The sequence below is a fragment of the Pongo abelii genome, chromosome 11 (genome assembly GCF_028885655.2).
Source record: "Pongo abelii isolate AG06213 chromosome 11, NHGRI_mPonAbe1-v2.0_pri, whole genome shotgun sequence".
Lineage (NCBI taxonomy): Eukaryota > Metazoa > Chordata > Mammalia > Primates > Hominidae > Pongo > Pongo abelii.
Genome location: NC_071996.2, coordinates 67,036,895 through 67,051,437, shown reverse-complemented (window position 1 = coordinate 67,051,437; position 14,543 = coordinate 67,036,895). Strand labels below are relative to the sequence as shown.

Sequence of the window (14,543 nt, the reverse complement as noted above, 5' to 3'; positions counted from 1 at the left end):
CCAATTTGCCTCTGTCTGTGTAGATTTACCTATTGTAGGTATTTCGAATAAATGGAATCATACAGTATGTGACCTTTTGTTTCTGACTTTTACTTAGCATAATGTTTTGTGGTTCACCAACATTGAAGCATATGTTAGGTCTTTATTCCTTTTTATGGCTGTGTACTATTCCATTGTATATATAGCTCTCTATATCTATATGTTGGATAAACACAGTTTATCCATTTTTTCATTGATGGACATTTAGGTTGTTTCTACCTTGGACTATTGTGAATAGTGCTGCTATGAATATGTGTATATGTATTTGAGTACAGGTTTTCAATTTTGGAGGAATACATGTTGTAATGAAATTGCTTATTATATGGTAATTCTATGTTTAATTTTTTGAGAAATTGCCAAAATATTTTTCCACAGGGGCTGAACCATTTTGCATTCCTACCAGTAATGCATGAGAGTTCCAATTTCTTCACATATTTGTCAATACTTGTTATTTACTTTTTTTGGTTCTTGTTCTTGTTAATTATGGTCATTCTAGTGGATGTGAAGTGGTATTGGAAGAAAGTTTTAACAAATGATTTGAATGAAGCTTTTTGTTTAACTGTGAAATTTACATTCTTTTGCTGTTTTGGCAGATAACCACCAGGTTTACTTCTTTAGGAGAGGTTTGCTTGTTTTTCAAATATTCTGCTGTTAAAGTCACCTGAGAAGCTTTCTGAATTTACATGTGGTCCCCGCCCCATCCTTAAGGATTCTGAATAAGAACTACTAACTTTGTCCAGCCCTCCAGTTTTACAGATAAAGAGGCTGGTACTCTTTGGAAGGCTCTACTCCATCAAGAGTTATGGTAGAGAAAATACCTTGTGGTTTTTGGTTTTCTCTGTTTTTCAAAACTGGAAATCAGGCTAGGTTGCAAAGAGGATGTTCTTCAACCTTGTTAACCCATCTTCCTCCTTTGTAACTTGGGCTTAAAGTTTGACACCCAACACAGAAGCAGGTGGTAAGCCCACTTCCTTTAATCAGCATTTCACTTAATCTAAGAAGCCATTGGTTTTTACCAGGAGACATCACTATTTTTATTAGCATTAAAAGGAAAAAAAATGATGCCAATAAAATGATGACATGATGCTTTCATATCACTTATAATTTTTGTTTTATTTATTCAGATAGTTTTGTTAGGCTTATTTGAACGTAGATTTTTGTAATTTAATCACTTTTGTTTGTACACACTCAGATATATATACATACGGACATAAATGTATTTTACACATACATATATATGCATTAAGTATATACACACATAAATATAAAATAAAATATATAAGTAGAATACATTAATTGAGGTATCTTTAAAACTTCTTCTTATTCTAAGCCTGGCTTTTCTGAATCATTTTCATCTCAGAGTCACAGATACCTGTATTTTCCACAGGATATGGCATGGGGCTGTGTTCCACTGATATTGCGTGTGCAAGGTTTGATGCTGGTGATTTCTTGATCCCACCAAAGGTTTCGGGCAATGACAAATCACTGGGTCCATAGTGAATATAAGATGTTATAGATTATAGGATACAGTTGAATTTATAGATGTTAGATTTTGAAATGCACATCTAAAAATGGGTGAAATACACTAAAAGCTTTCTTTAATTCTTCCATTTCAGTGAGGCTTATCTCCTGGAATAATGTTCCCTTCTCACTATTTTTTCTCATCTTACTGTTCTTAAGGCATCTTTCAATCACAGATTCCCAGTTCAAAGATGCTTCATTGTGTTGGTTTTCTATGACTGCTGTAACAAATTAACACCGGGGTAGTGACTTAAAGCAACATAAATTTATTGTTCTTTAGTTCAGAAGCCTGAAATGAGTCTTACTGGATTAAGTCAAGGTGTTGGCAGAGCTGCATTTCTTACTGAAGGCTCTAGAGGAGAATCCAGTTATCTTGTCTTTTGGCAGCCTTTAAAATCCACCCAGACGTCTTATCTGGGGACCCTTTCAACGTCTTCAAAGCCAACACTGTCACAACAAGTATTTCTCACACTGCCATCTCCCTGGTACTGCCTCTTCTGCCTCTCCCTTCCACTTATTAAGGCTCCTTGTGATTACACTGGGCCCACATGGATAATCCAGGATCATCACTCCACCTTACAATCAGCTGATTGACAACCTTAATTCCCTTTTTCCATGTAGCTTAACATAGGCTCTGGAGATTAGGATGTGGATATCTTTGGGGGACCATTATTCTACCTACCACATCCATGTTTCCTGTTCATTTCAATAATGGCAAAGCTTTTCCAGATGAGGCTGAAGAAGGAAGGAGGCATCTGTGAGGCCCTTTATCTGGAACCTGTGAGAACCCAAACAGGAAAGAGATATGATATGATCTCTTTTACACTATAAAATACCCAGATCACAGGAAGCCAGGGCTTGCTCCAGGTCTCACAACACAGACACACTTGTGGCATTCTAATGGTGGAGTGAGTTGGCTTCCCTGGCAACTTCTTGTCAGCGGGGCTCCTCCTCTTGGATCCCCCTGGCTGGTGCAGCTGGGCTCACCTGATGGTAGAAGTGTCTTTAACACCTACTTTGTTTTCTTTTGTTGTCTACTGTGTTATTTCCAGCGTTTACCATTGTACTTAGCGGGAATGAACAAGGAGATATTATCTTGGCTGAACTGGGAGTGCCCTCTTTTTTCATCACACACCACTTGTTAGAAACAGCCTCCTGCCAAGAATTTGGCCACTTGTTTTGTTCTTATGTCCTTTTCTTTTATATATACGTAAAGTCTTCATATGGATCAGATGGAGACTCTCTTTTTCTCTTTGGATAAATTCGAATTACATAGAGAATTATAGAATATCTGAGACTTAGAAAATGGGAGATTTTCTCATGTGTAATGTCCTAGTTACATGTTGTCTCTTTCCCTTCCCTTCAATCAGAACTCTGCAAGGTTCTCTCTAACATATTTTGGTCCCTTATCTGCCCCTCCATAGGATGGGGAAATGTTAAGGTGACCCCCGCCCTACCTCTTGTCCAGAGTTAAATGCCTACTAAAGACCTCCAGCAGCACAGAGGCAACTACCTAACACTGCAGGTACCAGGGACAATATATCTTTGAAGAAAATAGACTTATTAGTAGGTAGCTGGCTTTTCAATGCAGATAAATAAAAGGTGGCCAAGCAGCATGTTTCTTGTGAAAGTGTTGGTTTGAGGTTATTATATATTCTCCAAAATGAATTTGACTAGGAATTAAGCTCCTCTGCCTTCTTTTTAAAGCTATTGTAGGCTTAGAGTTGATTTGAAATAAATTTCATTAGGTCCCATTAATGTCAATCAAACCTTAAATTAAAAAATAATTTTTAGAAGTTGGAAAATAATTGGATAAGAAGTCAACACAGAGAATTTTAAATGTGTGGGTTTGCATTCATGTTAAAAGCAAACTCTTGAAAACAGTGACTCCTCTAGACCCCCTCTGATTTTTTTTTTTTTTTTTTTTGCCTAATTACCAAATATATCCATTGTGCTAGAATTGCTTTTGAGGGAATAGTCTTTAGTAGAAAAACAGCTCTGCTGGAATGGTTAAATAGAATTTATCCTTCGGGTAAGATTTGATTCCATGGTGTCTATTTAATCTCTTTTATATAAAACCTAACTTTTAAGTTCATTATGGCTCTATGAAATGGACAGAATTGCAGAATATAGGGGAAAAAAGGCTGTTTATTCCATTGTTTTCTTTTTCTTTTCCTTCTTTTTTTTTTTTAACAAAGTGGCTTAAACCTAAAGGAGGTTAGCTTCCAAATTCAGATGTGGAAACCTCCAGGACAAGTTTGGTTTTGGCAGTTGGCATTCTTACTGTCTTTCAAACTAATAATCCAGTTATAATCCAGACCTGTTTTCCAATTCTGTCCTGCGAGCTCAATCCATATGATGCTGCCTCCTGAAAGTGAAGACACTGAAATTCTTATCTTCTACCACTTACATTGTACCTTGAAAGCTTTCATTTGAAATCAGCTTGATTCCTCACTATTTTGTTTTCCAGGAATTTGAAGTAAAAAATTAATAATGGCATTAATAGTTTTGATATAAGGATGCTATATTGTCAATAATTTTCAACATAGGGCCATGTTTATGGATTTACCAAAGAGGGAAAGTAAATCATTAGTCATTCATCAGAGAGGTACGATAAATTTTGCACAGTGTTGCTTAGGATGTGTGTGAAATTTTTGGAGTCTTTGTACCAGAAAGCACATCACCCTTCCCAAGTGAGTTTTTTTAGGATATGGCAGTGTACTACTCCAGATAGTTGTGGTACAATTTGGTGCTAAGAATAATGAGTAGAAATGTCAGCTCCTGAACTCTGTACTGGTGAGCTGGACCTTAAGTTGTAGGTCTAAGTAAAAGACTTCAGTTGTCTTTTTAAATGTATTATTGCAGGGCACTAAAAGTTTATCTTTCAAAATTTTCGTTGCTTTACTTGTTTGCTTTAATTGTTTTTATATTTATATTGTATAATTGATGAAAGTGTTGATTTTCATAAATTATCAGAGTAGTAAAAGTGGTGGGAATGTGTTTTATTTATTTATTCTGCAGTATGGCATGCAGCTGTACCAGAATTATATGCATCCATATCAAGGTAGAAGTGGCTGCAGTTCGCAGAGCATATCACTTATGGTAAGGACCAAATTTTTGAGCCTGTGTTTTATTTTACATTTACATTATATTAATTTAAATTACATTACATAACAGTATCTTATAATAATTTACGTTATTTTCTGTTGGTTAAGTAACTCTTTGGCACCATTCTAGTATAATGGTACATTGAATTTTTTATTCTTGGATTTTATTTACTTGCAATCTATGTGATAAAATCATATCATTATACATAAAGTATTTAATAAAATATATAATAGTATATGTTAACGTGTTAAATATTTGAAAGAATTATGTGTCTTTCTGTGTCATTACAACATTTGAAGATTAGATCTTAAAAATATAATTTATAGAATATATTCCTTGGCATTGTAGATTATGTTTTGTTAATTATTGGTTTTCATTGTGGTTTCATTTTTTATTTTAATACCGATTCTGGGATTGTCACAATCTAGTATAAAGATGCCAGTGATTTGGAATTTTAAAAGCTACAGTGTACACATGTGAGCTCTTTTGCATTCTGGCTTTGTAACAATAATTTTTTTAAGTTCCAGGTCCTTTAAAAGCAGACTGCTTTCCAGGAAACCCAAAAACTGCAAGCCAAAATATAGGTCGTGTGTTACATTAACTCTAGCACTGCTTTTCAGACTTATACTAAATGTAACTTGGATATTTATTTGCAGACACACACAGACACATCTTTTTCCTTCTTTAGGATCTAATTTTAATTTTGTGTGCATTAACATAAGAAATGTATTTCTGAACTTAAGATTTATGTTCTGCTATTTTTGCTGCACTCCTTAAGATAGGGTATATTAGGAATTCAGATGTACGCACATGTGTTACAAATCAGTTAATGTGCATTTTTTTAATCTACATTTTCACTTAGGTTAAAAATATGCTCTTCATGGATGTGACCAGGGAAGGTGCATTTATCCCACATGTAATGTAGTAGATGAAATGCTCAGTTCTAGGAATGAAGCATGAAATAATGTTGATTATGAAACCTGATAGACTATATAGAAAAAGAACTCCAATTTTGTAGTTATGTCACTTTAAGTTATGGAAGAATAACTTTTCATCTTTGTATGGTATTACTTTTAAGCCCTAAAATAAGAAACTAAGGAGCACAGTGAATTTTTATAAAAGCAATCATGTTAAGATGAATGTTTTTACATTTTTTCAGCTTACTCTTATCTTTCAATTCATATGTATATAAAAATAATAATGAATTTTATTATATTAATCCTTTCCTAAACTCCTCCAAATTTCTTTTAGAGTCCAAAATTATTAGGATGAACATGTTAATAGCAGTCAAATATTTGGAGGCAATTATTTAGTGTCCTCTTAATCATAGGAAAAATGGTTATAGATGAAGTTCTTCCTATTCTCATCACTGTCAGCATACATGTATGGTATTACCCTTGCCTTTTTCCATTGAAGGTGATGCTGCTGTTGATCAAGATGTGGATGACAGTTTAGTTAGTGTAGCTTTCCTTGTTCAGTGCCAGGTAAAGGAAGAGATACTCCTTGAGTGAGTTTGCTTGGGAATAGCGGTTGGAGGATGCAGGTGCCTGTGTGGTAAAGACCTATCCTGTCTGGAGTTGTCCTAATCAGACACAGTAGTATGTGAGAATTACATCTTTAATATTATTAATTTACATGAAGGAAACTTAGAATCTGTTTTGGGAAGTAGTTGTGTTGACTTTGGTGTCTGTATAAAATCTCACTTTTCCAGATTACTTGGGAAGAATCAGGGGCCTAAAAGATGCCAGTACTCTTTACCAGCCTTTGTTGCTTTTCATCCGGGGACTATTTTCAGCGATTAACATATAAGTTTTTAGTATATATTTCAGTATAAAACTTTAGTTATATTTTTAAGGGAACAATATTATTGTCTTTCTTTTCCTAACTTTTCCAGGTATACATTTTGAGAAAGGAAATGAGAAAAAAAATTCTCAAACCATAATGAACATCTTAGCTATATAAAGGATGTAACAGCCACCCCATCAGCCTTTGAAGTGAGAATCAATCAGCAGCAGACATTTCAGGAAGCCAAATATATTTGGTCCTTTTTAGGGAAAACAAAGGATTCATTTAAAGTAGCATTTATCGATATTGCCCTGGCTGGAGTCAGGGGACGGAGGGTTGGGGAAGGCGAGTCTACTCAAGCTCTTTTTATGCTTCACTTTTGACCTGAGGATAGACATTCTAAACTGCAATTTCTCCACTGTAGTTCCCACTCTATGGAACATGAAAGAACCCTACAACAGACATATCTGTTACTGCTTTTACCATAAGCTGCCTGTGTGACTTTGGTCAAGTCACTGGAATCCTGCAGTGTAAAATGAGGGTGATGGTTGTATCATCTAGAAACCATTACATTTCTGATGTCTGTAGCTTTGTATAAAGTAAATGAGAGAAAAATATCTGAAGAAATTGTGTGCCCTCTTGCTAATGATGGCACTGTAAGTTTATCTAAATCCTTCAAATGGGATGATACTGGTTGTCACCTAGCCAAACTTCCTGAAAAACCATTTTATATGCAGCCTCACTAAAAATTAGTAGATGTGATCTCAAAGTGTGGGCTGGATAATCCAGGGTATACCCAGACCTATTTTTTTTCTTTAAAGGAAAGTCATGCCATTAAAATCATGGACCCCTTTTTTAGGGCCTTCTCTGTTCATCTCCTAAGAAGGAAGAGCTAGAAAAGGGGAGAAGTGTTGGAGAAATATAACCAATTCTGAATGTTATCAACATTGCTTTTCTATGTGAAAGACATTGATCTGAAAATGACCTTTTGAGTTTGTCAGACTCTGCTTTACTTCCATTTCTTTGTCCACCAATGGTAAACTATTAATTTTTCATCTACCACCTGCCATTCAGTAGAAAACATTTGTTATAGTCCTGTGTTTTCCCTTAATCTAGTTAATGTAGCAAATGAAAACGTTCCTTATTTGTAGTGTTGTCTTCTTATGTATGTCAAGTAAATAGGGAACACAGGATCTTGTTTTATTTCCTGGCCTGCTATACAAGAGGGAGAAAAATAGGACAACTGATTATGTTTATTTTTTTCTTAATATAATGGTATTTTTATGTTGCCAGGGAGTTGAGATTACAGAACCTACCTTGGCATGTAAAGGGAGAGATATTATAAGGATAAAGCTATTATGATGGAGGAAGCTTACTCTGTGGTTTGGGCAGGTGGATGCTTTTCATTAATGTCAGCAAAGCACAAGTATATCTGACTGGTCTATAGACCTGCACAGAAGATCATGGGGTGAGAAGGGCAAACTAAGGTGTGACAGCAAATAGAGATTACAGAGACAGCACCCGTGTGGAAAGAGCAGCTGTCACTTATAAAGGCTCCTGTAACAAATGAAAGATCGCATGCGAGATCTTTAGAAATATAGATGAACCGTAATAAGATTGTAGGCCACTACAGCATAGTTTGAAGAGAAAATTACAAATGCTAATAAAGTGGGATATGTGATGCAGTGATAAAGGAGTCCTATAGTTATCTGTGGATAAGGTTTTGTTTGAAGCCTACATTTGACTATAGTCTATGCAACCAAGCCAGGTATAGCTGAATCTACATAAAGAGAGACAAAATGCTTTTAAGCCAGGGGGCCCCAGATGCAGTCTGGCTAGTAGTTTACTATTATAACTCCACTTTGGGTTTTGCTTTTCTATTAATTAGTAGAAAATAACTGTTATTTTCCATGAGTGTTTTTAATTTTTTTCTTTTGGAGAATTTTAATTCCTTCTTGATGTTGTATGAACTGAGTGGGATTCTTGACTAGAGATTTGACAATGGTCTTTCTTAGGATTCATGACTTGTTGTGGGGTGGCATATTTGTTAAAAGATGGTTGTAAAGTAGAGCCCCAAACAAGAAAGAAAAAGAAGATCCGGGTTTTGCATATTTTACTTTCAACTCAAAGAATATAAATACAAGAAGTAATTAGCAAAAACAATGACTTTATCATTTGTTTAAACTAAGTTTCTTTAAAGTTGCCTTCTATCAGTTCTTATTCAGGCTTATGTTTGCAGCCCTCATGTGGCCAAGTGTATTCTCACAAGATGAAAATGGGTTCATATGTTAAATCATGGAAATTTTAAGATTATGGAATTATCAGGATTATTCTTTCACTAAATTTTATTTTCTAAGTAAGATGAAAGTTGATGTCATAAACTTTTAAAATACATATTCTAGTTTGCTCCATTATAAAACTCATTAAAAATAATGAGTATTATTTCTCGAGAGATATATGTCAATCTAAGTTATAACTTTGGGGTATCTTGAATCTTAAAAACTAGTTGCTTCGTAAGTAGATGGATTTGACATTTAATTGATGCTGACGGATCTCAAAGCTTAATGGAGACATCAATTCAGAAGCCATGTATCTTTTTAACCAGAGGAAGAGCTATTCCTTTCTAAATGGAAGTTTTCCCATTTTACTAGAGAACGTGAAAAGATAAGTTTGTTTTAGAAGAAAGGCATACTTTAAAAGCTTTTAATCTGTTTATTCAACTCTTCAGTTACCATAACAAATTACCATTTAGCTTTTTTAACAAAAATATTTTTAGCACCTTTATATCTTGAATATGTATTTTCACTTTAAATATTCTGCTAGCCACTTTGGGTACCACCTTTTAGAAAGGAAATGTACTGCCAGAAAAACACTGAAATTGAAAAACACTTTCAATTTATTTGAAAGATAACTTTCAAAGAATATTTTCATAACTCAAATGTGTTTCTTTTTTCCAGAGAAGTATATCAGAGAATTCCCTGGTAGCAATGGACTTCTCAGGCCAGAAAAGCAGAGTTATAGAAAATCCCACTGAAGCCCTTTCAGTTGCAGTTGAAGAAGGACTCGCTTGGAGGGTACAAGTAACTTCACATTCTTCAAAATATTTATGATTTCAGTTTGTTTCACCTAAAAACTTGAGATTTGTTTTCCCCTTCCTTGCTCAGAAAAAAGGATGTTTACGCCTGGGCACTCATGGTAGCCCCACTGCCTCTTCACAGAGCTCTGCCACAAACATGGGTATGTCTGTTCATAGTCATTGCCACTGAGTAGATGGATAGACGTGGAAAGGACATGTAATGAAATTGCAGTCATCTCAAACAAAGCTTTGCATTGATCCATCCTATTTCTTTAGCTATCCACCGGTCCCAGCCATGGTTTCACCACAAAATTTCTAGAGATGAGGCTCAGCGATTGATTATTCAGCAAGGACTTGTGGATGGGTAAGTTTGGTATTTTTAATTTTGAGTACTTGTGAATTGGATTTCTCCTATAAGCAGAAATTATTTATTCCATAACCACAAAGAGTTCTTGATTTGGGCTTATCATAAAACAGAAGTGACATTGTTCTGTAAATGAGGTTGTCATTGTATTCTAACAGTATCTATATTATACCTGGTACATAGTGTGTGTCTGGTATTTGTACATAAATGAACAAATAACGGAATAGAATATCTTGTTCTTAACCAATGATCACTAATATTACCTATTATGTGCTGATTCTAGCATCTCAGATATCAATTGATGGGGAAAAATGAACTTGTTTTTAAGTGTCAATATTTTGATTTGAACATATGATTTCAAAATATGGTTTATATTATAACATTATGTCAAATGTATTTTTTTAAGGTATGATGCAACATGTATTAAGTAAAAAGCTGTTTCTTAAGTGTTTGGAACACTTATTTTTTTTTTGTTTACATCCCTATTGTCCTTTCTCTAAATTTTAACATCTTAAAGTAATATAGACCTGTGAATAGAGTACCTTTCAACTGTTTCTCATGTTGTCTTTTAGTGGGGTACCATGGAATACAAAAGAGAAATATAAAATGTATTATGAAAGATTTATAATGTGAAGAATTTTATTTTTCTCAAATTACTCAGTGTTTCAGTTACTTTCTATAATACTGGCTGAATTCCCTTTCCAAATGCAGTACAAATGAGGGAGGTTGTATTGTGGTTTAGATGAGTAATGAAATCATTATCAATTTAAACAAGTGGTGATGGGATCTTTTATCTTCAAAAGTTGGCTTAAGATAATGACAAGGTTTCAAGGTGATTTAATACTGAAATTTGGATAAAAATGCTTCTTCACATGGAAGATTATTAATAGGAAGTCAGCATTTCCCCAGACTGTAAATAAGATATTTTAATAAGTTTCTTTGCATGGAATGCAGTCTTTTTGGATATAAATTTGAACAATCAGTAGAATTACAATCTGATGAAACCAAGAAAATAAATGAGTCACAAAGAATTATTAAAATGTTTTGAAAGACTGTAATTTTCTTTATTTCTGAGCCCAGTATTTATAAAGCGAATGAAATGATCGTATAAAAAAAGATAATATCTTATTTTTAATATTTTTGGTATTCTTTTGGAGAGATGTGATGGTACCAAGTGATCCACTAGGTGGTAGTGGTGATCTACTTGGGAATGGGAAGAGAATTACAGCTTGATTTACCAGTGAAACGCCCTTTTGTCCCATTTCCCAGTGATGTAATGTCGGAATCTCACACAGCGCAAATGAAATGGATAACCTCGTCAGACATCTGTGATGCTTTAAATTTGGCTGCCTCTTTGCCCAGGCACAGTGAGATTCATATTGGATTCACCAGTGGGGATCATTTACACAGTGTATTTACCAGCAATTAATACAAAACTGGTTTTGCATTGCACTGCCAGTAAATAAGAATCCACTTCTGGCAGCATTTTCCTCTTAGGCCGTTAGAGGCCATGTCTTGGTTTTCTAGCCTGACATTATAGAGGCTTTTCTGCTGCATTCTTCAAGGTTAAAGTATGTGTTGTTTGGCTGATTTTTTTTACTTAAAGCATTTTGCTTAAACATTTAATAAATAATTTCAAGATTTTTTTAAAACAATATATTCATTTCTTTCTTGCTATTGTGTATGTAACATTTGAAACCAGAATCAAAAGAAAGGGTATCCAGTATAGAAGATGGGGTTATAATAAAATAAAATTTCAGGCCAGGCGTGGTGGCTCATGCCTGTAATCCCAGCACTCTGGGAGGCCGAGGCAGGCGGATCACTTGAGGTCTGGGGTTCGAAACCAGCCCAGCGAATATGGTGAAACCCTGTCTCTGCTAAAAATGCAAAAATTAGCTGGGCATGGTGGCATGTGCCTGTAGTCCTAGTTACCTGGGAGGCTGAGGTGGGAAAATTGCTTGAACCCCGGAGGCGGAGATTGCAGTGAGCCGAGAGCACTCCAGCCTGGGCGACAGAGCAAGACCCTGTTTCAAAAGAAAAAAAAAAATCATTCTAAATTCTTACCTTCTTTCAAAACTTAACATGACCCAGAAGGTAAAATAACAATATGCAAATGCCTTAATCTTTAGGCAAAACAGTTACATGTGAATACCCAGTTTCCCAGTGCAAAGGGAACGTAGCACCAATTGTTGATGCAGACATAACAGTGTATTGTTTATTGTGATCAAACAATCTGACAAATGGGTTGTGTATTTAGCCTATTAAAATTACAGTAGCACTGATGACAGCTTTATAGTACAGATTATGTTATATCGTATTGATTGCCAAGTTGGATAATCCCACCCATTGAATACATAGTAAAGGAGTCCCCAGTTACATTTATGCATACACTTCTTGGATTTATTAACGCTATAGTTCTATGAAATCCATGAGTAAATATAGAAACATTGAAATTCCTTCTCTCTCTTTAGAGTTTTCTTGGTACGGGATAGTCAGAGTAACCCCAAAACTTTCGTACTGTCAATGAGTCATGGACAAAAAATAAAGCACTTTCAAATTATACCAGTAAGTAATTCATGATTTCACATTCGTATATTAGAAATGATCTTAATGCATAAGCTTTTGATCTTAACGCATAAGCTTTTGGAAACTTTGGTTTTCTTTTGGTCTTTTTATTAAATATAATTTTGGAGCTTGTGCTTTGACTAGAGTTAACTTTGGCAGAAATGATTTTATGAGCCTGAATTAATATAAGAAATACAGGAATTGTAAAAATTAAATTTTCCTTTTTCTATGAAATATGATTTAGCAATATTGTATAGACCCCATGCCACCTATTGTTAAAAGGGCACTAAAGCTTCTTTCTCTTGAATTCTACTAACGGCTCTTTAGAAAACATTACTTTAAAGGCCTTTCTCCTCTCTTCTCTCAAAAATGTTTTTTTTGTTTTGTTTTGTTTTTAATGGCTATGGCTAGAAACAGATTCTATGGAACCGGTGTAGACTTCTGAACACATTTTTAAAAGTTCTGTGATTCAGCTTCTCTGTGGCACACAACTTGCTTTGGGATTTCTGTTGCATCTGCTGCTGTGTGTCTGTGTGGGTGTGCGTGTATGTATGTGATGTGTATAGTATATTGGAACTGAATGGTGGGGAATGAAGATTCAGTCTTTTTGGAAAGGTATTCCATAATATTGCTAAATTACTAGTGCGTCCTTTTGAATTGCCTCTTTTTGGAGTTATCCAAAGGCTATATAAAGTATCCACCCTACTTCTTTTATTTTGTGATCAATGTCCCCAGCAAATATGAATTGTTTAGTACCAGAAGACTTCACTGATTAAAAAAAAGACAACTGACAGAATGACATTCCATTAGCATAATATGTGATTGCTTCAGAATAAATCTACTGATAAAATTATGTAAATATTCATTTTTGTGGCTAAGTAGACAACATTTAGAAAAGGAAATTAATTTCTCAAGTGGGAGCATTAAAATCTTCGTTTACTTTTACTCTGAATATTGTAGATTTCTTACCTTGATTCAAAATATTCATACTGTCTTTACTAACAGAATGCTGGGAGAATTAGAACTAGATGAAGTAGAGTAGCAATGCTTATTGGGGATCAGCTGATATTTCTTTTAAATGCAAGTGATGTTAAAAAAACAAGTAGTTATGCCATAACATCCTTTTCACTGTCTTTTAGTTTTATAAACTTGGCAGTTTTGGCATGTGGAGATAGTTTGCAATCTAATATGATTGTCCTTCTGTGTAATTTATCCTCTTTACTTATTTGTTGCTTTTCCTTCTGCAGGTAGAAGATGACGGTGAAATGTTCCACACACTGGATGATGGCCACACAAGATTTACAGATCTAATACAGCTGGTGGAGTTCTATCAACTCAATAAGGGCGTTCTTCCTTGCAAGTTGAAACATTATTGTGCTAGGATTGCTCTCTAGACAAACCAGAAGTGACTTATTAAACTATTGAAGAAAAAGGACTCAAGAAAAATAATGAAAGACCATAAATAAGGGTGAAAACGTTACCATGTGAAAAGAATGTATTTTACCTGCAAGTTACAAAAAAATAGTTTGTGCATTGCAAATAAGCAAAGACTTGGATTGACTTTACATTCATCATTTAAAATTCATTAGTTAAAATTAAAACTTAGAAAAAAATGACTTGGTGTGTTCTTGTGTGATTTTTACATTACTATAATATTTTCTTCAAATATGCATATTTAAAACCTGTCTCCCTTATTTACTATATAGCAACATCAGAATTCTGAAACACAAAATATGAAATAAATTGGGGGTCAGAAATAATTATTCGTGCACTAAATTTCAATTATACTATTTTTTAATGTTAAGAAATATGATAATAACTTATCAATTAAAAGAAACTATCCACAACCTGTTAATGAAACTAAAAACTATTTTGAATTATATATTTTCTGGGTTTATGATCATCTTAAAATGAAATCATATTTTGAGATAGTAGCTTTAAACCATTTTGAAATATGTTGATTTTTTCCAGGTAATTTAAAAATATTATTAAATAGTTAATTATAAAATTTATACTGGTATTGTACCCATTAGTGGCATATTGTTCATTGTATTTTCTTCCATTCATTTAATGATTGGCTAGTAC

General features: G+C 34.2%; 1 protein-coding gene across 3 annotated transcripts in view; it reads left to right on the top strand.

Moving 5' to 3' along the window:
* Positions 1–14,074, top strand: part of GRB14 (growth factor receptor bound protein 14) — a 128,024-nt gene extending 113,950 nt beyond the window's left edge. For all 3 annotated transcript variants that reach the window (XM_024243433.2, XM_054549405.2, XM_002812543.6), the window contains 6 exons: positions 4,582–4,662; positions 9,411–9,527; positions 9,618–9,690; positions 9,806–9,893; positions 12,365–12,458; positions 13,706–14,074. In XM_024243433.2, the coding sequence (XP_024099201.1) occupies positions 4,582–4,662; positions 9,411–9,527; positions 9,618–9,690; positions 9,806–9,893; positions 12,365–12,458; positions 13,706–13,852 (600 nt within the window). In that variant the 3' untranslated portion in view covers positions 13,853–14,074. The remainder of the gene's footprint in view (positions 1–4,581; positions 4,663–9,410; positions 9,528–9,617; positions 9,691–9,805; positions 9,894–12,364; positions 12,459–13,705) is intronic.
* Positions 14,075–14,543: the final 469 nt, after the last annotated feature.